Source organism: Lemur catta, chromosome 1, assembly GCF_020740605.2.
Source record: "Lemur catta isolate mLemCat1 chromosome 1, mLemCat1.pri, whole genome shotgun sequence".
In the NCBI taxonomy this organism is placed as follows: Eukaryota; Metazoa; Chordata; class Mammalia; order Primates; family Lemuridae; genus Lemur; species Lemur catta.
The window spans coordinates 93,822,701-93,845,905 of record NC_059128.1 but is presented as its reverse complement, the minus strand read 5'-3'; the positions used below and the strand labels follow the sequence as shown (position 1 = coordinate 93,845,905).

The window sequence follows — 23,205 nt, the reverse complement described above, 5'->3', positions numbered from 1 at the left end:
TCAGAGCTCCCTTAAGTTCTGGCTGAGACGAACTGCTAGCTGCGGCCTTCAGACTGCCATCTAGGTCATCAGGAGCGCACACCGTACCCTGTACCGGGACGTTCAAGCCCGATGCCTTAAGCTGAAAATGGGACATCCTGACATGCAAGGCCAGGACCATTACACTAAGTCCCAACGGCCTAGTGATCCACCGTCATTGTCCTAGTAAGGCAACTCCTTCAGGCAGGACCTCGGCAGTGGTGGCTGCACACCCCTAGCCTTGCCCTCCGATGGCAAGTGTCAGTCCCAGCTCAGCCTACACACTTCTGTCCCGGTTCAACCTGCCTGGTCTCTGTTGCAGATGGGCTCCTTCAATCCATCCTATGACAAGATCTTCAGTCACCTTCAACATGTAAAGTACAAAGGTGAGGGGTCCTCGGATGCTAATTCACTGTCTGCTGGAGAAGGATGCAGTCAGCCCTGTGTAACTTTAAGAAAAACAAATGCCAGTGGTGGGTGTGGTTTGTGTTCATCAGGTTAAGGGCAGCAGGTTGGGTAGAATGGCTCTGAGAGGGGTTAGTTCAAGTTTCTAGGCTCAGTCATTATGTTCAAAGGCACTTCTGCCCTAGGGAGTGAGGCTGATACCATCACCCACCCCCAACATGTCTCCCCAGGCCAAGAAGTGCTCATCCCAGGCTTCAACGTTGAAGAACTGCTTCCCGAGAGGCCTGCCGAGTACTACCGCTACAGGGGGTCCCTGACCACACCTCCTTGCAACCCCACTGTGATCTGGACGGTTTTCCGAAACCCTGTGCACATTTCCCAGGAGCAGGTAACTATCGTGCCCGACTCAGCCAGACTCCAGGTGGCACTTTGGTCCCCGCCATAACCCATATCATAATCAATGACTTGATTTCCTCACCTAGAGTTTCATTGGCAGCTATTCGAAACCTCTCCAAATATTCCGGAAAGCACTGCAGAAATTCCAAGCTCAGCTTTAAGAGAGGAGCTATCAAGTCAACCTAGGAAAATGAATACGTGTCTCCCAGGTCTTTAAAACAGAGCTGTAAAGCTGCATTTGCTAATATATCCCTCAGTGGCTAGATGATATTCCCTCCCCAGGCAGGAAAAAGCCTGGTTCCTTGGAGGGGCTGAACAAAGGTAGCATTAGGTTAAATCATTTAACAACTTGGGGAGCTGGGATTGCAGCGATGAGTGTGTGAGGGTCCCTGCCCTCAAGAAGCTCATGGTCTAGAGCAAACTAGGGAACGAAATGCTTAGCAACCATCTCTAAGCTTCTCGTTTCACACGGGAGGGAAGTGAGGGGTAAAAGCTTATGGGATCACCCTCTGGTTAATGGCAAAGCTGAGATCCAAAGTCGGGTCATCTGACTTCCAAGTCACCACTCGGCCCTCTACTCCACAGCCTAAATACATGAGAAGAAAAATGACTCCCCATGAGATGGGGCCGGGGCCAGCGCTGTGCACTGGTTCCCACACCCCACCCAGCGTCATGAACCCCGGACAGACCTCACTGTTGCTCCTCCTCCTTACTATGAGCTTCTGGTCTGAGTCCCGTAGATAAACGGCAGCAGGTAGGCAGACAAGAATGAGGACGTGGTGAATCAAGATACAGTGTGTGGGGAGGCAGCGACATCCTAACCCAGAAGCTACCTTGGAAACGGGTTATACAATCCATGTGGTTGCATGAAAGTGTCATGGAGCCCATAGTCAGATGACCTGTGAAACTCCTACCTCCCTGCTTTTATTCCTTCTGATATGACCATCAGAACAAGTCCCAGGCTCCTCTGGTTTAGAGTTGGGTTCCAATTCAGGTTCATGAGAGGAAGACAGTCGCCATGAGGGGCTTCCCTCCGTGCAGGGCAGATTCCAGGTGTAATCAGGATGTGGCAGCACCACCCTCGGGGCCTGGGAAGACAGACCCAGCCCTGCCCCGCACCCAGTGACCCACACCTGGGGAGGGGAGCAGTTCTCTGGCTTTTCCGCTGCTCTCTAATGTCTCCCACCCAGCACCACAGGGGCTGGTTCCAGAGGTTTCTCCCAGGTGCCAGAGGCGAGAGCTGGCCTCTCTTCCCCAGGGAGGCCAGGCAAGGAGCATCACTCTGCCCTCGGGGGGTGTTTCTGCTCTTCCCTCAGCTGCTGGCTCTGGAGACAGCTCTGTACTGCACACGCATGGACGACCCTGCCCCCAGAGAAATGGTCAAGAACTTCCGGCAGGTGCAGAAGTTCGATGAGAGGTTGGTGTACATCTCCTTCCAACAAGGTAAGGGGACGTAGTGTTCGTGGGGAGTGCGGTGCCAAGACACTGGGCCCTTCTGGGTGAAGTCCAGCTCTGCCACGGCTGCCCTAGGTTAAGAACCTGGCTGCCATGGGACCCAGGCAGCCTCATGGAGCGAGGTGTGGGGGTTACTCAGGGCTCCCCTCGCTGCTCTCCACTTCCCTGAGCCTTTGTGGAGAAGCACAAGCCGGGGCTTCCAAGCACAGGGACCAGAGCCCTCATTATGCCTGGAGTCTCCCACAGGTGGGAAAAAGAGGATGTTCTTGGGGACTTCTCTGCTCTGGACAATGATCCCCTCTCCTGAGACACACAATACGGACCTTTTCATGAGAACAGACTTCTAACTTCTCACCCAAGGCTTTCTTGGCATCAAAGGCTGTAGCTACCCAACCTTAGGCCCAGCCAGGGACGTTCCTTTGTTAGTTGTAGAACAGCAGGCATAGGCCATGTCTGTGGCCACGGTGGCTCATGGCCTAAGGTAGCAGGGCCCATTAGGGAAGAAAGCTCCCTTGTTCCCTGCCTTTTTGTTGAATCCCCTTGGAGCTTGCATAAGCACAGGCACGTTTGTTCCAAATAGAGCAAAGCTTCGTAGTTTGGTTTATTCCTAATGCTGTGAGTTCTTGGTTCTTCCTTTGAAACCTGTAACCACAAGCCCCAGGACACCTGCAGTTGTCCTCACTTGCACCGATGCCTGAATCAGCACTGCCAGACGCTAGGAGTAAAGGAAAGGGTGAGGGAGCATTCTTGGGGCCCACGCCCTTCTTCCAACCTCTAACTTCATTTTCTCATGGTAGGTTCTTGATTGGTTCTCAATGCGGGAATCTTGGGTGTTCAGAAGCACAGCAGATCTGTGGAAGTTCCATTTCATGCCCTAATATCACTTGTGTACCAAACCGGCCAGGAGTTCACATAGAAAGATAACCTGTTAACCCACTTGTCAGAGAATCCACTCTCCTGTTCTCACCTGGTGCACTTTTTTATTCCTTTCTTATGAGATTATAACTATCACCTACTAAGCTTAGTGGAGCATGTGAAGATTATGTTTCAAGGCCCTTTCCAGAAAATTTTAGAAATGTGCCTTTCTGAATTGACCCGTACATACACTCAGAATTATGTCCTTCTCGGTCACTTAATTAAGAACTGCCCAAGAATTTGTCTTTGGTGTTCTCCTCTCCAGATACCACTAGTTAAGGTAATTTCCCTCTTTTCCTCAGTTTCTCCATCTGAAAACTGAAACGGTGACCATTAGCCTTCCTAAAAATTGAGACTCTATATGATGGTGACTGTCAACTTCTTTTCTAGGAAATGACCAGATGCACAGAGTTATCCCTTTGTATCTATTCTAGATACAACGTTCTCTCTTTTCATCCTTCTAAATGGAGAATACAGTATTCAAGGGTTAAACAGAACTACTTCAACTCTTAAAATAAAAACCATAAAAACTCTGCCAGGAGATAAGGGAATTTGTCCACGTAGATCAGGTAGAATTTTGCATGTGCTTCAAGGACTTCATTATCAGCTCCGTTCTCTGAGCTAGTCTGTGCCACATCCCTGGGAACAGGTGGACAAATACTCTCCCTGTAGTCAGGAGACCTCCAAGTTCAAGGCCTTGCTTTGTTTTCTCCTGGCTGTATCATGTGGACAAATCATGCCCCTTCTTTGGCCTGGGTTTCCTGAGCCGTGAAATGCCGGGGTGGACTAGGTGACCTAACCTCCTCTCAGCGCTCAAATGTTATGATTCTAAGAGTTCACTAACAACTGCCAATCCTGACTTTACATTACAGGGACAGTGTTTGAGGGCAATTACAGACGATCAGAAGAAACCGTGCAGGATCTTGAGTCTGACATCAAAAGTAACCCCCACTTGTAACGATGGACTGTGGTGTTGGGAATAATTAGCCATCTTCTTAGACCGGCTCGGGTCTAAGTAGCTGCTTCCGTAGCAGGCAGTGCAGGCGGGTGCAGTGGAGAGCTTCCGTAGCTTCCTCAAGTCTGGTTGTGGGGGCTGGAGGGGCCTCTAGGCAGAAGCCGGTAGACCAACTCTCAGCTAGGAAACCAAGATCAAAGCCCAAATGCAGCTTTGCCAACTGCCCCTCCTGCATGGCGTGCCCAGGGCTGCTGCCTCACCCAGGCCGGGCCCAGCTTGCTCCTGGGAGTGAGGCTCTATGGCAGTTCAAGGCAAACCTGTTCATTTGGAGGCTGATTATAGAAACTTGGCCAGAATTCTCCCCTCCTTCTTACTTCCCCAAAACACAGGCAGCAAACAAGTCTGCTTCCCTATGAGCAATGAGGAGGGAGCCCCAAAGGGGTGAAGCCCCGAACCTCCCTTGCCCAGGGCCTGCATTCACAAGGGCCTCCCACACCAGCTGGGAGCAGGCCCCAGACTGTCAGATGCTGTTTTGGGTTTACAGTGTGAGACTGTTTGTCAGTGTGAGCCTTGAGCAATTTGGGCTCACTTATTTGTAGACTCTTCCACTGAGGCATGTTTGTAATTATGGTTTGGCTTATTCCGGGTTTTCTCTGCAAGTTAATAAGAACTATGGAGTCGGAAAATTCTGCCAGTAGAAAAGTAATGTTAAGGAAATCCTCTAGGAGAGAATGTGGGTAGACTTTGGGGGAGGACCTGAGGTTGAACCAAATTGAGACAGCTGGGACTGAATCGTTTAACTTGACCCTGCTATTTTCCTAGACTCTGCTTAGAAAAGGAGTGCAGGACCTTGTGTCTATCCTTAAGGGGTTTGTAATCGGTGATGTGACCTAGCCTTGGGGCAGAGTTTCTCAACCTTGGCACTACTGACATCTTGAGCAGGATAATTCTTACTGTGGGGGGCTGTCCTGTGCACTGTGGCATTGGCAGCATCCTTGGTCTCTACCCACAAGCTGCCAGCTGCTCTCCCCGGTGGTGACGGCCAAAAATGTCTCCAGGGGAGGAGAGGCAAAGTTGCCCCGGGGGTGATACAATGACGTTCCTAGGCCCAGAACTGATTTTTTTTCATTCATATCATAGGATTCCAGAGTTTTTCTATCACATAGGTGCTCTGGTCTTTATTCTTTTATGGCATGAAACTTTCAATCTGGTGATGGTTACCCCGAAACAATAAAGTTGAAGTTATTGAGGTAGACACGTACAAACCCAAGAGAAACCTTGTTCCCTATCTTCCCCCACGATCTGGGTATATGTTCTTTTTTATATCATTGGTGAAGCTAAGAGAAGTGGCATGAGAGAAAACTACGTGCCCTTAGGAGAAGCATACAAATTCCTTTATCCGGGGTCCGGATGCCTCTGAAGTTGTGACTTTCCTCAAAATCCCTCATCCTTCTTCTTCTCCCTCCCTTTCCTACAAGTTTTTCCTCTCTTGTATGTTCTGCTTCTTGTTGTCCTTGGTTGAAATGTCCACTCTTTATGGGAAGGTGAAAATCATGCCAGGCACTTTGTTCAGCTCTTTAAAAGTGCCTCTTCCCAGTGGCACAGAAGGAGGATTTGAGCTGAAGGAGGAAACAGGACTCATTGTCCTCAAGGTGGGATCTTGGACCAGTGGAGGTTTCACAGGAAGTCAGGTGCTCTGAGCGGGGGCGGGGAACACGGCAGAGGCAGGTGTACGTTGCAGGGGCGAAGGCTTAGGGCTCTGGCCCAATTCTTGGTTCCTTGGCGTCGACCTGCTCCTAGCCAGTGACACCAACACGGTGTCCAGTGTTGGTGATGAGTGATAAAGCAAGAGCCCATCAAACCCAAATATTAACATTACCGAGTACGATTTTCAACATATCGGGGAAAGGGCAACTTGACGGACAAAAGGAAGCCAAGAAGTTTCTATAATCGTGTCTTTAGTGGGCTTGCTCTGAGCAACTGCTTGTCACCTGCTGCAGAGCCCAGAGCCAGCTGAGGCGCACTCGGACGAGAGCACGGGGTGGCCAGGGGGACGGCAGGTCTGTGGACAGCACGATTGGAACCTGCTTGACCCTAGTGGCCTGGGCAGTTGTAGAAAACCTTAGAAGGGGAGAGGGAGGGAGCGACAGAGAGAGGGAAATCTTACACAGCTAAGATGGCTAATTATCTAACCTTTGGGGACTAGAATATGTGTGTTATAGTTATTGACCTTGTGTTTCTTAAAGTTTCTATTTATAAATAAAAGCTATTAGATGGAAGAGTATCATCAATTCTTCTAAAGTATCCAAGTGAGTAACCAGAGGAGTCCCCAGACCCGGATCAGGGGACCAAACAGTCAGGGGCAATGTCAAAGGTGCTTAGAAGTGGAGTCCCAGTCCCTTCAACATGCCACATGTTTCCTGAGCACAGCCTGAGTTATGTGCTCTGGGGGACAGAAAACCCCACCGCGGGTGTCATCCTGCTCCTAACCACAGCCCCTGGCACAGGGCAGACCGTGTTCAGGAAAGACAGCAGGAAATGGGGCCGGGCAGAGGGCTGGACCCACCACGGGCGAAGGACCCACATCATTTTCCCACAGCCCCAAACCCGCCCTCTCAACCATAGCCCCCCCAGACCGTAGGGCCTCCCTAAGGCGGCAGGTCCTTTCAAGTGTACACACTAGTCCCTATGTCTGGGATGCTCCTCACTCTCCTCCACCTGGAAAATTCTTTCAAGACCCAACTCTAACCATATCCTCCTGGAAGTCCTCCCCATCCCCCGGAGGTGACTTACTGTCTGCAGCACCACCCTTCACCTCTGTGATGGCACTCAGCACGCCACAGAGCAATTTCTCCCCCAGCAAAAGCAAAGAAAGAAAAAGAAAAATACACACATATTACACACACGCTACCAGCTCCTTAAGGACAGGGGTGATTGACATCCTACTCATTTCTGTGCTCATTATGAGCCTGTGGCAAGAACGTCCCCGACTGGTCTCCCATCTCCCCCCAACCGGCATCTTCTCTGCAGAAGGATTTACATGTAAGCCTGGACAGTTGTCAAATTTTAGTCTTATTAAGTCTTATTTTTCTCTGTTCTCAATTTGCTGACAGTGTTAAAATCAACCCATTTGCTTAAGAAAATTTAAAGACCAGAACTTAGCTGTCAAGTTTGGAAGGCACGGAGAGATACTATTGTGCTTTCTGTTGCTCTGGCTTGATGGGGATAAAAGGCCCCCGTCCCGCCACCCATTCCTTCAGCACAGACAGCCTGGGCCACTTGGAGTACTAAGCGCCCAGTGCTGGCATTGTAGCCCACTCCTGCTGCTGCAGGGTTTAGGGCCCTCAGGATCATGTGGCTTTCCACCCTGGGCCTGCATTCCTGCAATCTGGTGGCAAAGCCCTCAGTCCCTATCATGGTTGTACAAAACTAGTTCCCTCGTCTAATCTGGTGGTATCTTTTTGGCATATTTCTTTGTAGAAATTATTTCTTTATTAGGTTGCATAGTGTTAATGAGGAAAACTCCCCAGTTAAATATGTCCTCTAAAGATAGTTATGTCCTGTAGCTACTGAGGGCATCTTCCTTGCTTTTCTTACCAAAGCCTCATCCAAAGAGAATAATAGCATTGCAGTTACTTGACTCTATGACTTTTATTAAGTATAATGATGGGAGTTTTTACCATGCTGAACTGGATTTCACTTATTTATTTATTTATTTAGTTAGTTAGTTAGTTTGAGACAGGGTCTTGCTCTGTTGCCCAGAGTGGAGTGCAGTGGCAAGATCATAGCTCACTGCAACCTTGAACTCCTGGGCTCAAGTGATCCTCCCACCTTAGTCTCCCAAGTAGCTAGGACTACAGGTGTGTGCCATGCACAGCTGATTTTTTAATTTTTTGTAGAGATGGGATCTTGCTATATTGCCCAGGCTGGTCTCGAACTCCTGGCTTCAAGTGATCCTTCTGCCTCAGACTCCCAAAGTATTGGGATTACAGGCTTGAGCCACCATGCCCAGATAATTTTATATATTTAAACTATCAAACCACTGATAAACCTAAACTCTCCTGGCCTCCTTTACAAGACTAGAGACTGCTCCGGACCTACATGCGTATATATGTTATCACTGTGTAACATGCCATCTACGAAAACAGTCCGTACTTTAAAATAGTACTTTGAAAGGAAAAGGATTGTGTTCCACAATCAGAATTGCAAATAGAGTTAGAAAATACTAGACTGTTGTTCCAGGAACCCCAAGGTGTGTAAATGAGGTGCTTGTTCCTCCTGCTGGACTTTTCTGTGTTTACACTTGAGGCTTCAGAAGAAGACCTCAAAAGCCGTTAACCAGCCTCCCTGGGTCCAGCAAGATGCCAGCGGAAGACGCAGCGCGTGGGCCAGCCAGAACAGGTAGCAAGGCCCTTGTGGCAGGCGGCCTGCCCACCTTCTCCAGGTGTCTGTGCCTTCCTGGGCGAGGCGTGCGACAGTCAAGTTCTTCCGTGTCTGTGCGATTTCCTTCTGTGTGTGACACTGCCCTGTCTCTGTTCGCCCTGACTCGCGCCTGCGCGTGGCGTGGAGAGCAGGCAGCTCCCCGTGTCTGCGCGGAGTGCCCCTCTTGCCAGCCTGCTCGGGAGCCCCCTCCGTTGAGTTCTCATTCAGCGGCTCTCGTGGACCACCGCTGTCAACCAGCCTGTCTCCGTTTCTCCCCTCTGTCCTGTTGTTCTTCCGTGGGAACTGCCTGTCTTGTTCTCCATTCAGAAACAAGCCATTTCTTTGTTTAATCTGAAAATGAATCTCTCTGGCCCCGCACCATCTTTGATGCCTGTTCGCTCACCCAGCCGGGGCTCTGCAGGGAAACAGCCTTTGGCTTCTCTCTCGGGCTCTCGTTCCCTGCGCGCCCTGACAGTTCTTTCTCCCTGTGCCCTGGAAGTCTCGCCGGTTTTCCCTCTCCCTTTAGTTAGCAGATGCACAGGCATCTGCCTCCAATGGGACCCCAGCACATCTCTGCGGAGAAGCCCTGCTTCTGTGGTGGCTGGTGCTGTCGCGACTGGCTGGGACAGCATGCCGACAGCATCTTCCTGCCCTGGGCTTCGTGAGGTGGTAGAACTACTAAGCAGCTCCCTTGCCACCACGCCTCTTCCTTAGTGGCTTGTGATCTTGGCTTGCTCGGTCGAGCTGCTTCATTTTTACTGCATCAAAGTCTTGGCTGAAAAGCATCTGTCCCTGCCTCTGGGGCTTTCCTTGTCTTCGTGGCTATTTGGTCTCACTTCATGGTTTCCAAGGAGAGGCAATTTAGGCCCCAAAAAGGGGTTATCTGGGAGCGAAGAGTCCAGGGGACAGAAATGGGTTACATGATGCTTTGTTTGCAGGGCCTGTAGCTCAGGAGCACTGCACGGTACGTGGGCGAATCCAGACTCTCCCTCCAGAGAAGCCACCGAGTGGGTCCTGTGCTCTTGAGAAAGGTCCCACCTTGGGGGCCTTGCTCTCTGCAGACTCTGCTCAGCCCCCTGTGGCCACGGCATGAAGGGCCCCTCCTCCAGCCCTGGACTGGGGCTGCTCAGCCGTCTGGGGGCCTGTGTGGCTCTCAGGATGCTTGAGGCGACTGTGAAAGAGACGACTTTACAGACTGCCTGGTTTGCACGGCTTCGCCGAGTGGCCAGGCTCACTAGGAATAGTCTTCATGTGGCAAGACCTGGTTTGGTGCCACAAGCATCTGCAGCTTTAGGAACAAAGAACAGAAGTGCATTTCATCAAAAGGCTTGGAAGAGAAACCATGACTAGGTTTTAATTTGTTTGTTTTTTTAAGATCCCAGGGACCAAGTCTCTAGGTACCTTTAAAAAACAATCCATAAACCCTAACACCAAGTTACACGGTGCGGAGGCCACAGGCTGAGCAGGGAACACAGCATGTGCTGTGCAGACACCTGAAGCTGTCCCCAGCCGGAGGCTCCTGTCCCAAGCACCTCCCGAGCTACAGGCGGGTCCTTGTGTTCAGGTTACGAGAAGAGGCCTGGGGCAGGGAATCTGGCCAGAGGAGCCATCTTCTCTGCCACTTGGGAGGCCATGAGCTACTGGTGGTGGCTGGCAGAGCAGGGAGAACAGGCCGCCCTGTCCTTGGGGACAGCTCTTCTCCATGCCTGCTCTGCTCCCCATCACAGCAGCCTGGGGCCATCTGGGGAAGCCAGACCAGGAATCCCCAGGGGCCAGCCTTGGACCAGGGAGGCTTTGCAGGCTCAGTGCAGAAGAGGACGGTAGGGGAAGGACACAGCTGATAGCTCCTGGGGAATCAGCCAGACTCAGACCACAGGGCAGGAGAAGGGGGGTGAGCAAAACCTCACCCTGCAGCCTCAGGTCTGGTTTCCAGGGTGCTGAGTGCCACAAGGTGAGTCCCTGGCCCCCTGCTGGTGTCTGACACTTGGCCACAGCCCTCCCAGGGTCTCAGTCACCACAGTGGGGCTCTGTGGGCACAGGCTCGTCTGTGTGTCAAGGTGGGTGGCCAATCTCTGTACAGCTCTGGCTTTCAACATGAGTTAGAACAGTTACCCTCCAACACACACACACACACACACACACACACACACACACACACACGGACACACACATGCTAGAAGTTTCAACTGAGATCAGAAAACCAGCAGACAAAAGGGTATGTGTAAACAGAGACTTTCTTTAGACAGAGAACCTGACTGAGGGAATGGGGAATAGTTGTAAGAACCTGGAAGGAGCAGGTTCAGGGGGACTCAGGAGAGACTCCGTGACTGGGCTCCTCTGGTCACTCAAGAAGACGGATTTACGCATGAGCTTCCCCCGGGGAGATGCCATGTAGGCCAACTGAGGGATTTCACCCTAGATAGCTGGGCACCAGTCAGCCCTACTGAGCTCTCCTAATTCAGCCCACTTATCCCCAACAGTAACTTGCTGGGAGGAGCCATAATCTTCTGGTTCCATGTAGCTGAGAAGGGAGGCTGGGATGGTGGAGGAGTTTGTCTAGTAGGACCAAACCAAAAATAGAGCCAAACCATGATGACAGATTGGACGGGGTGGGGTCAAGTCTGGTGGCAGGCTCCGGCTGAGGAAGAGGAGCAGGTCGCAGCGAAGTGCACAATGGCCTGCCCAAGTAGTCTCTGATGCTTACCCTTCCTCACCTTCCCTCATTGGCCACTTTGTATTAAACTCTGCAGTCTTGCCCCAGCAAAGAGACTGCGGTGACGAAGGAGCATGGGAAGTGGGGACCACAGTATGAATTCCCCAGGTGGCAAGCCCCTACATTCCATCAGGCAGTCACCTGAACTAGACCTTCTGAACACCCCCGGAAGGTCTGAGTAAGCCCCGTACCACCCACCAAACAAAAGGTAGAGCGTCTCTCAACACGCTGGTCAAATCCAGCACGGTTTGACTCCAGATTAATTTTCAATCTTTTCCTCCTCCCTTTTAAGTGGAAATCCTTACCGACACAGGACTGAGTCTGGGTATGTGGCCAGCTGGCTGGCTGTGCATGCTGCAGCTGGGGGATCACTGTGATTCTGGGTGTGATCTGGGCCTGTGATCCTGCCAGCCCATCCTTTCTGCTTCTCTGTGCTGTCGCTCTGGCTCCTGGTCCCCTCCTGGCTGTGGGTCTTACCCTCAAGTCGCTCTCTGATTCAAAGATGAACTGCCAATCAAACGTTCCTCTAAGGAAAGACCTAATCACTCTACAGCATGTGCATATTCCAAGAGCCTATCTAAGACCTTGTTGATTATGGGGGGAGGCCACTGCCTGAAAACATGCCAGAGCCCAGTGTGGAGGTCAGGTGAGTGGCCATGTGACCTTGGCACTGGGCTACTGGTTGTTTGGGACTGCTTAGGACTGTGTGATGGAACTGATGGAGACACCCCAATGGGCCTTAAATCCAGCGAGCACAGATGGAATAAGTTTTCATTCTGTAGCTCAGGCTTTATCAAAGTGTGGTTCATGGACCACGTGCATCAGCATCAGCTGGACGTGTGTGGTGAAATGCAGATATCTGGGCCCCACACCAAAGAGAATGAATCCGAATTGCTGAGAGTTGAGCTCAAAAAAAAAAATCTACATTTTGAACAAGCTCTTCAGATGATCCTTGTGCAAGTTTGAGAGCCCTGCTGGAAAACCACTACAACTTGCAAATGGCCCCCTCTAACTGCTCCAGCCAGTTCCACTAAGCCAGGGATCAGAATCTAAGAGCAGAGATGGGGAAATTATACCTTTCTGTGGATGATTATGTAGCTGGGATGTGATTTTACCCCTATGTGTGGGATGCGATGAGGGCAAGGGGGGAGTGTAACGTGTGCCCACTGCCTCTTCACCAGGCATCGTCCTCTCGGTGGCCCTGGCTGGCGTTCTTGGCATCTGTATTATCCTGGCAGTGTCCATTTGGCTTTTCAGAAGGAAGAAGAGGTGAGCTGGTTTGGGTTCCAAGTGGGAATGGGCGGCTTCTTTGTCCATGACGATTGGTCTGTCTGGGAAGGCAGCCTCGCAGAATGAAGAAGCCCTGTCACCAGCACCAACACTGACTCTAGGAGTGCAGTTCCCAAAACACCCCAGCCCCAGCCTCCTTTGCACGAGGCGCTGCTTGTTCAAGGGTCACTGTGCTCAGACTTGGAGGGGTGGGGGCCAGCCGCGGCTACTATATGACCTCAGATGAGTCTCTTGATTCGGAGCTGGTGCCTAAACACAAGCAGGAAGGCTATCTTCTTACTAAGATCTCTACATCTGGGTTTTCTTCTATGAATCCAAAAAGAAAGATGAAGGAAAACCTGATCTCTCACTCACATTAGCTATTAATGCCCTTTGAGCATGTTTTTATTGTCATGTTTGGCTTTCCCTAAAACCTAATGTATTTTTCTGGTATGACAAATAAAAAGGTTGCCAGGAACCCTGTTACAGAATCAAAGGTTTGAAGTGGGGGAGGGGTGTGATAATAAGGCCTCCTTCAAAATGCAGGTCTAGCATCATCAGAGGTTAGAAAGAACAGGTGGAAAGTGAACATGTGCCATTTTCGCTAATGCTTTATTTGGCAGCATTCCCTCCCAAGACCGACAGAACTGGGGAAAGGTCCCGAAGAGAGGAGTCTGACTTCTAAAAGTTGCCTCATTCCACAGCTGAGCCAGGTGGCTCTCTGGGCTCGCTCGCGCTCTCTCTCTCCCCCCCACCCCCATCTTTGACTAACAAGATTTGTGTGTTCTTCTTCTAGTATCAAAAAAGGTGACAACAAAGGAGTCATTTACAAACCAGCCATCAGAAAGGAGACTGAGGACCACGCCTGAGGTCCCTGGAACTCCCAGGCACGTCCAGGGAAGGACCTTGCTTTGGACACTACATACTTTGGCTCTCTGGACACTTGCAACACCTCAAGGTGTTCTCTGGAGCTCAACCTGCAAACACCCCAGTCCCTCAGGGATCCTCTGGCTGGGTGTCCCCTCACCCTGGGACCTCGGCCACCCCTGGTGCAATCCACGGATAAGACGAGCTCTCAGACCAAGTGCTGGATTTATGCGAGATTGTTCAGTGGTCTGGATTCTGGGGTCACAAACCAAGCCACCTGCTGTTGTTGGTTGGAAAACACTTTCATCTAGGACTTCACTCAAGCGTGTTTTTGAGTATCCTGGAAATTCAGCTTATTCTCCAAGCTTTCAGAACAGAACGTGAACTCTCTGCTTAGGTTTTGCTTTTGAAACTCAATTTCTTTCCTCAGGGGAGGGGTTGTCACCCCCTGATTTCCTTCTGCTCTGACAAAACCTTTAGTCAGACCTCACAACTCAGGGGAAAGAATTGAGACAGGAGGGGTCAGGTTGTAGGGAGAGAAAGAAAACAAGAGATACACTTTGTAATATGTTAGGGGCACTTCCACAGTCCGGCCCCCCGGGGGCAGGGACGCTGAACAGGCCTTAGGGAAAGGCAGTTTCAAGTTCCTTTTCTTGGTGGGGGTGAGAAGGAGGGAGTGGGAGGGGAAGAGAAAGAATGAGAAGACGTATGTGATCGGGGAAAGTCTCAATTTGGGATCAGAATTGGAATCACGTAGTATTTATCTAGTCATACTGTGAGGAGGACAGAGTGACAGAGTATTAAGCCCAAACCCAGCGTCCTGTCTGTGGGGCTCTACAGATTTTATAAATAATTAGATTGTTCCTATAAAATGTGGTCTTGTTCTCTCTCTGCCCCTCTCCTACAGTAGACGTGAGTTCTGAGATGGCCCAATCTGCTTTTGAGTCTGGAAGAAACAGGCAGAAGCAAAATGACTGCAGAGTTTCATCTCTTTTGGCCAAATTTCATTTCTGCCACTTCTGCAAGTGTCCCTTTTGCCGACCTGGAGTCAAGATGTATCTACTCCTCTCCCTTTAAGCATGTCAAATCATGGATTAGTTAAAATATATTTTCAAGCTATAAAACAGGAGGTCATCTGTGCAGGGGCTGGCATCATCGTGGCATCCAGGGACAAATAATAACACGACGTCACTAACACGCTCCATGTTCTCCCCGGCAGGTCACACAGATAGTGTCTGAGAAGGCTTCACGTCTTCATTTTTCTCCTGCCGATGTGAAAGCCCCACGGGGATCAGTTAGTTCCATGAGCGAGGAGCTCCACCACCAACCTCTAATTGCTAGCACCTTGCAGGTCACGGGGAACCTTCTGGCTCACGATCTCATTGTGACAGCATGGAATGTCCTCCTGAAGCCTATGTTTCTTTTTATATTTTTTCCTTCTACTCTTCCCTCCCACTGTAAGAATTTTCTCTTCCCCACCATCACAAATTTTCATAATGGTGGCAAGCCCTATGTCTTGGTGGACAGTTTTGCCAGGCAAGGTTACAAGTGACCTAATGGGGGCTTGTGTGTGTGTGTGTGTGTGTGTGTGTGTGTGTGTGTGTGTGTGTGCGCGCGCGCGCACATGCACGAGACCTCTGGTGGCCTTGCAGCATGGGGTGGCTTTGCCGGCTTTGCCATTGGCATGTCTGATGTGTCATCAAATGACAACAAATGCAACCCTCACGACTTATGTGGTTTCTTGGCCTTGGTCCAAAATTATCAATCAGAGACCAACATAAACCACTCCAAAGCAGTAGGATTGTCATTCAAAAACCTCTGCGTACCTTTTACGGATGAGTTTTGTGAGAGCACAGAGAGATCATTGTACCTGGCACAAGGGCTGTTCATGAAAACAGTGGCATCTCCCCTTCCCTCCTCCTGCTCAGCACAGCCCAGGCTTTCAGCCTGCCGAGGCTGAGACGAGACCAAGCCAGGGAGGCGGAAAGGATGCGCCAAAACCCACACTGTCAACCTCTGTGCTAAATCTCTGTGGGACTCTAGAGGATCCAGCCTTGGAATCGGGAACCTTCCTTCAGAGCCTCACTCATTCCACTGACACCAGCGCCTCTCAGGGAAGCCAGTTCTGTGGCGCGTGCGGTGGGCTGCCTCGCACGCACCCTAACTCTGCCGCAGAGGGCAGGCGGAGAGCACACAGCCAAGGCACGAGGCCGCGGGGAAGGCCCAGCTCCTCTAGTCTTGCCCTGGCCTCTCACGAGTCTCCTTGTTCTGCTCCTTTGGTGTCATCTGGTCAAAATTATAAAAACCTGGATGTGTTTCTTTAGATGCGCTGTGTTGACTCTGTTTTTTTTTTTTTTTTTTGCGACAGAGTCTCACTCTGTTGCCCCGGCTAGAGTGCCGTGGCGTCAGCCTAGCTCACAGCAACCTCAAACTCCTGGGCTCAAGCAATCCTCCTGCCTCAGCCCCCCGAGTAGCTGGGACTACAGGCATGTGCCACCATGCCCGGCTAATTTTTTATATATATATTTTTAGTTGTCCAGCTAATTTCTATTTTTTTAGTAGAGACGGGGGTCTCGCTCTTGCTCAGGCTGGTCTCGAGCTCCTGAGCTCAAACGATCCACCCCCCTTGGCCTCTCAGAGTGCTAGGATTACAGGCGTGAGCCTGTGTTGACTCTTTTAATCCCGTTTCAGTCTCAGACTCCAAATTCCTCTCCCCTTCACTCACCTCTTTGAAGGCCTCCTGACCGGCCCTTGGGAGGTGCTGGCGTCTTTAGCACCCCTCAGTCCCTGTGCTACAGGGACCGAAGGCCACTGTTGTGATGGTCTGTTCAGCACTTCTGTATTTATTGGAAGAATGATTGTAATGAAGACACACACTGTAAATACAAGAAATTATAAATAAAATGTTTTTCATGTCCAACTGATCTTTTTGGAGGTGAAGTTAAAGCATTACTGCTTGCAAAGCACTTTGCAGCCCCCTGTTGTGATGATAGGTAACTGATCAGAACAAATAATAATGTGATTTGCATCCAGGTCTTAGGACCTGGCTCCAAAGGGAAATGCACTGAGGGACGTGATCACTTTGCCAAGGCTGGAGGCCTGTGGCGCAGGCAGTGTGCTTAGGTAGTGGAGCTGGGACGTCTAGAGGAATCAGGGAAAGGCTCAGGGAGGAGGTGGGATGTGTGCTGGTCCTTGAAGGATAAGTCAGATTTGAACAGAAGGGTGGAAAAGAGGGAGATGTTCCTAAACAAAGGGACACCAATATAGGGAACAGGTCCTATGTCTCTTTTTACTCTTGAGAATATTGTTCCAAGTAGGTGGACAGCCTTTTGCTTGTCTGTTACCTTATTTTGGATGCTTTTTGCAAAACATGCTATCACCCTTCATATAATCTTTTGTCTACATCCAGATTTCACATTCTGGTTGGCAAAAGGAGGCAGTCCTGTAACAGTTACCAGTAAGTACCCTCATTGCTTGTTTGAGTTATATAGAAAAGCATCCAATTTTCATCGTAATTGCCCTAGGACCAACACAGGTGAACATTTCAAGGGTACTTTGGCTCCAGTAGGTGACATAACAGCTGGGCCTGCTTTGGAATAGAAACACTGCAAAACCCTCCCGGCCCTGATGGTCTCTTCCATTAGAACACAAGGATTCTTCAGTTCTCCTCTTTGACATCCTTTCAGGTATCATGGACACGTGCAGGCATAAGGACAAGTAGGGGGCAAGACAGAGTTCCCATGAAGCGCCCGTTCCCTGGACTTGCTCCCATCCCACTGCAGGAGCACTTCCCAGAGCAGGCAGTGAACAGCTCCCTTCTCTCACCACAGCCTTTCTTCCTATTCCCTTGTAAAGGAAAATAAAAATCTCAGGACCCCCAAACTCCTTATGCCAAAGGGAAAGTTAAGCCTGGAGACTGAGACACCCAACACTGTCATCCTTTTCCCAGTTGGTTAGCTATACCTTCTCTATCTGTGTCAACGCATTATACGTTAGCCAGACTCCCACAGAAAGGCAAAGGCCTCCTTCATCTCCAGATGGCTGTCTTTGCAAATTGCTCATAAGTAAATTCTTCCCATTCATTCATTCATTCATTCATCTATGCACTTATTTATTTATTTAGAAACACAGTCTTGTCACATTGCCCTACCATTAAACAAGGACATGTCAATTGTAACTTCAGTTCTGCAACTTAAGTCTACCTCCTAAAGCTGAAGGCTGTTAGAGTTCACACTGGCCATGTCAATTACAAGCTTATCTTCCAAGATGCAGAACAAGGACAGGATGAGATCAATCTATTCCTCCACCGGCTCTGAGAAGTCTGCATACTTGATTCTTCCTCTACTCTCTTTCCTTTGAATGTTCACCTTACCTTGTGTATGATGTAGATTTCCTGGGCACTAACTCAAGTCTCACGAAAATGTAACCATCAGCCTCACAGCCTATCCCTCTCTTCCTACGTGTCTTCTCCCCTTTAAAGAAACGTGTAAGTACTGAGACTCCTGAAAACCTCTTCGGAGAGCACAGACCACAGGCATTTCTGTAACTTGTGTTTTTCCCAGACGTGCCCTCAAGCTCTGACTCAAAAACTTTGGTTGATTGAGAACTCTTGCCTCACTCTGTCATGTTGGGTTAATATCCTGAACTTCACATCCCCAGCATGGATGGCTGGGGAGGCAGAGTGCTGAGAGCTCCAGGTGGGTACAGGGAACTCCAGTCCTCCTTCAGCTTGGCCATGACCTCATCTAGATCCAGCTACATTGACAATCTAGAGGCCACAGGCTCAGAGAAACGGAATAAAATACAATGCAATACACATGGGATTTAAACTTTCTAGTAGCCACACTAAAAGGAAAAGGTAAAAGAAACTAGTGACATTAATTTTAATTTATTTTATAGAACCCAAATAAAATACTATAATTTCAATATGTACTCAGTATTTTAATAAGAGATATTTTAATTTATTTGTAGTAAACCTTAGCAATCTGGTATGACTTTTACATTTATAGCACATCTCGATTCAGATGCGAAATTTTCCTTGTAAATATTTGATCTGTATTTAGATTTCATAAATTTACAGTTGAAGAAGATTCAAATACCCAAGTTGCTCCAAACACACTTAAGCTTTCCAAAGAACTGCATCAATTATCAGTTTTTAAATTTAAATTTATCAAAACAAAACAGTTTCTCATTTTAACCACATTCAAGTGCTCAACAGCCACACGTGGCCAGTGGGTGAGGGATGGGGGAACCAGGGAGGGGGATAAGCAGGGAGGGAGGGAAACCAGAGGACGGAAGGAAAATCAACCAAAATGAGCAGGACAGCAGACTTTCCGACTGGGTCCTCCCTGCCCGGGCCACGCCCTCGGCCACACTCGGGTCCCTCTCAGGCTTTCGCTGGAGCGCGGGCTGCAGGCACGTGGAGCCTGGGTAACTGCAGGAGGACCTCGCTCAGGCCGGGCCAGGTGCTAACCCCGTGCACATGCACCGGCCCCGTCTCCTCCGAGCCCCAGGGATCCTGCACCCGGCATGGCGCTTCTCTTCTGCAGCCCGCCAGCCCGAGGGCGCCAAAGCCGTGCGCAGCTGAAACACGAGTGGCTTGAATCGTTAGCCCTGTCCGCCCTCCACATTGTACAGGTGGCCTTCCTCCCAGGCGTCGGGAGAAGTCCCGAGGCCCGCTCGTGGGGGGGACACGAGAGCTCCGGGCCGCCTGCGGCAGTGGGGCACCTCGGCATCGCCGAACACACTGGGGACGGCCCGGCTCGTGGATGCAGCTGTCTCAGGGTGTGGGGGGAGGCGTGAGGCCCAGGCAACGCTGGGACGGGAGCTGGGGGTCGGGGTGAGGGAGACGGTGAAGGGACATGGGAGGGGTCAGTTCCCGGGCCCCAGCCGCGCCCCTGCACCGTGGAGTGACGGGGCAGAGGTACGGGCCTAAGTACTGTACGCTGCTGCACTGAATGGTTCGCCATAAAAAATGATTGCGACTAGGTCAGCGTCTCATCATGACTGCAGGTCAAGCAGGGATTCAGCCGTGGCTGTCGCTGCGCACTCTTGACTGCTTCGGGCACCTTCGCCCGTTAGCACAGCCCCGGGAAAGGCGCCGCCGTGCCCCTGTCTTCGGAGGATCAAGCCACGCTCCCGCAGCGCGGGGATCTTGAGTGACAGCGCTAGGGCCACCCTGCGCAGCTCCAGTGACACGGAAACACCTTTTTGTAATAGACTTGACCGTGCTTATCCCAATCACGTAGTATCCTCATAAAACCACACAGGCTAATGATTTCCAGAAAGCCAACAACTTCCTGCTTCCAATCCTCTTGGTAACATGAACCCTTGGCCCCTGCTCAGGAAAAATCTGACCAGCGACTGCCAACTGCAACTGGGCAGAGGAGTCTGCTCAGCTCCTGAGATGCTATTCTCACCTCTTAATTTAGCAAACCAAGTTCCCAAGGACACTTTCATTGAGCTTTTTCCTAAGGCTGAACTGGAAAGAAGGAATGAATACACACAGACACTATGGTGTGTCTCTCTGTATCATGTGTTTATATATGGTGAACACACACGTGCACACACACACACACACACACACACACAGAGTCATGCATCCCTTAACGACTAGACAACTGGGATACATTCTAAGAAATGCGTGGTTAGGCGAATTTGTCATTGTGCAAACATCACAGGGTGTACTTACACAAACCTAGATGGTATAGCCTACTCTACACCGAGGCTATATGCTATTATGTCTAGGCTACAAACATGTACAGCATGTTACTGTACTGAATCCTGTAGGCAATTGTGACACAATGGTAAGTATTTGTATATCTAAACATAGAAAAGGTACAGTGAAAAATGGTATAAATGGTGTGTGTGTGTGTGTGTGTGTGTGTGTGTGTGTGTGTTTTGAGATAGGGTCTTGCTCTGTTGCCCAGGCTGGAGTTGCTCTGGGTAGGACTGGAAGTTGTTCTGGGTGAGGCAGTGAGTGAGAGGTGAGTGAATGTGGAGGCTAGGACATTACTGTACACTACTATAGACTTTATAAACACTATACATTTAGGCTACATTAAATTTATTTAAAAATTTGCTTTCTTCACTAATAAATTAGCCTTAGCTTACTGTAACTTTTTTACTTTATGAACTTTGAAATATTTTCAAAACTTTTTGACTCTTTTGTAATAATACTTAGCTTAAAACACACATTGGGCCAGGTGCAGTGGCTCACAGGTATAATCCCAGCACTTTGGGAAGCCAAGGTGGGGGGAATGCTTGAAGCCAAGAGTTTGAGACAAGCCTGGGCAACATATTGACACCCCATGTGTACAAGAAAATTTTAAAAATTAGCCAGGTGTGGTGGTGCACACCTATAGTCCCAGCCACTCGTGAGGCTAAGGCGGGGGGATCACTTGAGCCCAGGAGTTCAAAGCTGCAGTGAGCTATGATCAGGCCACTGAACTCCAGCCTGGGCAACAGAGCAAGATCCTATCTCAAAACACACACACACACACACACATTGTACAGATGTACAAAAATATTTTCTATCTTTATATCCTTATTCTATAAGCTTTTTTAAAAATTTGTTTTTACTTTTTAAACTTTTTTGTTGAAAACTGAGATGGAAACACACACATTAGCGTAGGCCTACACAGGATCAGCATCAACATCAGTGCCTTCCACCTCCATATCTTGTCCCACTGGAAGGTCTTCAGGAGTAGTGACAGGCATGGAGCTGTCATCTCCTATGATAACAATGCCTTCTTCTGGAATACCTCCTGAAGGACCTGCCTGAGGCTGTCTTACAGTTAACCTTTTACATATAAGTAGAAGAAGCACACTCAAAAAATAATAAAAAGTTTAGTAAATACATAAACCAGTAACAGTCATTTATTATCATTATCATGTATTATGTTCTGTACCTAATTGCATGTGCTATATTTTTATTTGACTGGCCACACAGGTTTGTTTACACCAGCACCACCTCAAACACGTGAGTAATGCCTTACACTCTGACATTACCATGGCTATAGCACTACTAGGTGATAGGAATTTTTCAGCCCTGTTATAATTTTATGGGACCAAAGTCACATATGTTAATATATGGTCCATGGTTGACTGAAATGTTGTTATGTGGTGCATGACTATATTCCATTTAATATGAAAAATTCTAAAAAATGCAAACTACAGTGACAGAAAGCAGATCAGTGGTTGCCTGGGGAGGAGGTGGGGTGGGTAATAGAGGGATTATAAAGGTTTAAAAGAAATGGTTGAGGTGACGGATATGTTCATTATCATTTTTTAAATATTTATTTTTTATTTTTATTTTTTTAGAGCTAAGGTCCTGCTCAGTTGCCCAGGCTGAAGTGCAGTGGCTATTCACAGGAGCAATCACAGCACACGGCAGCCTCAAACTACTGGCCTCAAGGGGTCCTCCTGCCTCAGCCTCCCTAGTAGCTGGGACTACAGTTACGCACCACCATACCGGGCTTTTGTTCATTATCTGGATTCTGGTGATGGTTTCTTCACATATGTCAAAACCATTCAAATTTTATACTTTAAATATGTACCATATATATCAATTATACCTTAATAAATCTGTTTTCATAAAAAGACACCCACCCCTCATGTTCACACACAGCCAAATGACACTGGGTCCCATCCTGGCATTTTGCCTGAGAGCTCATCTCCTCCTGGTCCATCTAGAGAGAGATACCCGCCAGGGCTGGCTTTATAATGCTTCCCTTGGACTCGCCCTTGGGCGGGAGCCCAGGAAACAACATGATCTCTACTCCCACGGCAGCTATGACCGCTCAATATTGTAAGTCAAAGTCATTATTTCTGCTTGCGTTCACGTGTGTCAAATATTAACCTTTAATTACTTACAATGAAGACAATAAAAACAGGGCACGTGGGTTCAAGGGCAAGGCCGAGACCTGTCATGCTCTGTGTTGGTGATGACATACATGGTCAACTGGCCTTCTTGGAAGAAGCAAAGACTTTTCTGGTGAGGGCGGTAACATAGCCAGGTAGTTCATCTGCTGAAACTAGTTTCCTAAGCTACCTAGATATCCAACAACAGATCTCATGCATCTTAGTGTCTCTCCTCAGTTACCCAAGACATAACCACTTGAACAGTTTTCCTGAATATGATATATTCTGTCCACGGAGAACCACGCAGCCACCAACAAGCTCAGAAGCTCATCGCTCCTTCCCAACCACTGGATGAAACTGGATTAATCTCCAGATTCAAAGTAATTTCCAACTGACTTTCTTCCTCATATCTACTCATTCAAAAGCAAAGATCCAATGAACAAGTACCATCTGCTAAGCACAGGGAAGTGCTGAGGATTCAAGCCTAATGTAGACAGAGTCCCTGTGTTCAGTGAGCTCACAGTCACGTGCAGGGAAACAAACAGAAACCACTAACCATAATATAAGAAGACTATATGTACGGCATGCTATGTGGTATCAACAGAAGAATGGCTAAATTACGGTATATCCAAACAATGGAATACTATTCAGCAATAAAAAGTTAAAAATTATTGATATACACAAAACATGGATGATATCTCAGAAAATTATGTTGTGTGAAAGAAGCCAGACACAAGAGTACATTTGGTGTTATTCCATATACATGAAGTTCAGAAACAAGCTAAACTGAATCTATCTGATAGATGTGGGAACCAGCAGCTGGAGGAGGGTGTAGGTGGACTGGAAGGGAACACAAGGAACCGCTGGGGAAGCAAATGTCCTCTATCCTGACTTGCAGCAGTGGTCACACAGGTGTATGCATTTGTCA

General features: G+C 49.1%; 1 protein-coding gene across 2 annotated transcripts in view; it reads left to right on the top strand.

Annotated features, from left to right (window-relative positions):
- Window positions 1-15,033, top strand: part of CA12 (carbonic anhydrase 12) — a 52,073-nt gene extending 37,040 nt beyond the window's left edge. Inside the window, exons 6-12 of one of the 2 annotated variants that reach the window (XM_045540774.1) lie at window positions 341-404; window positions 654-811; window positions 2,136-2,262; window positions 11,572-11,604; window positions 12,461-12,548; window positions 13,345-13,435; window positions 14,326-15,033. In XM_045540774.1, the coding sequence (XP_045396730.1) occupies window positions 341-404; window positions 654-811; window positions 2,136-2,262; window positions 11,572-11,604; window positions 12,461-12,548; window positions 13,345-13,417 (543 nt within the window). In that variant the 3' untranslated portion in view covers window positions 13,418-13,435; window positions 14,326-15,033. Of the gene's footprint in view, window positions 1-340; window positions 405-653; window positions 812-2,135; window positions 2,263-11,571; window positions 11,605-12,460; window positions 12,549-13,344 lie in introns of both variants that reach the window. The other variant, XM_045540764.1, reaches the window with a different exon arrangement.
- Window positions 15,034-23,205: the final 8,172 nt, after the last annotated feature.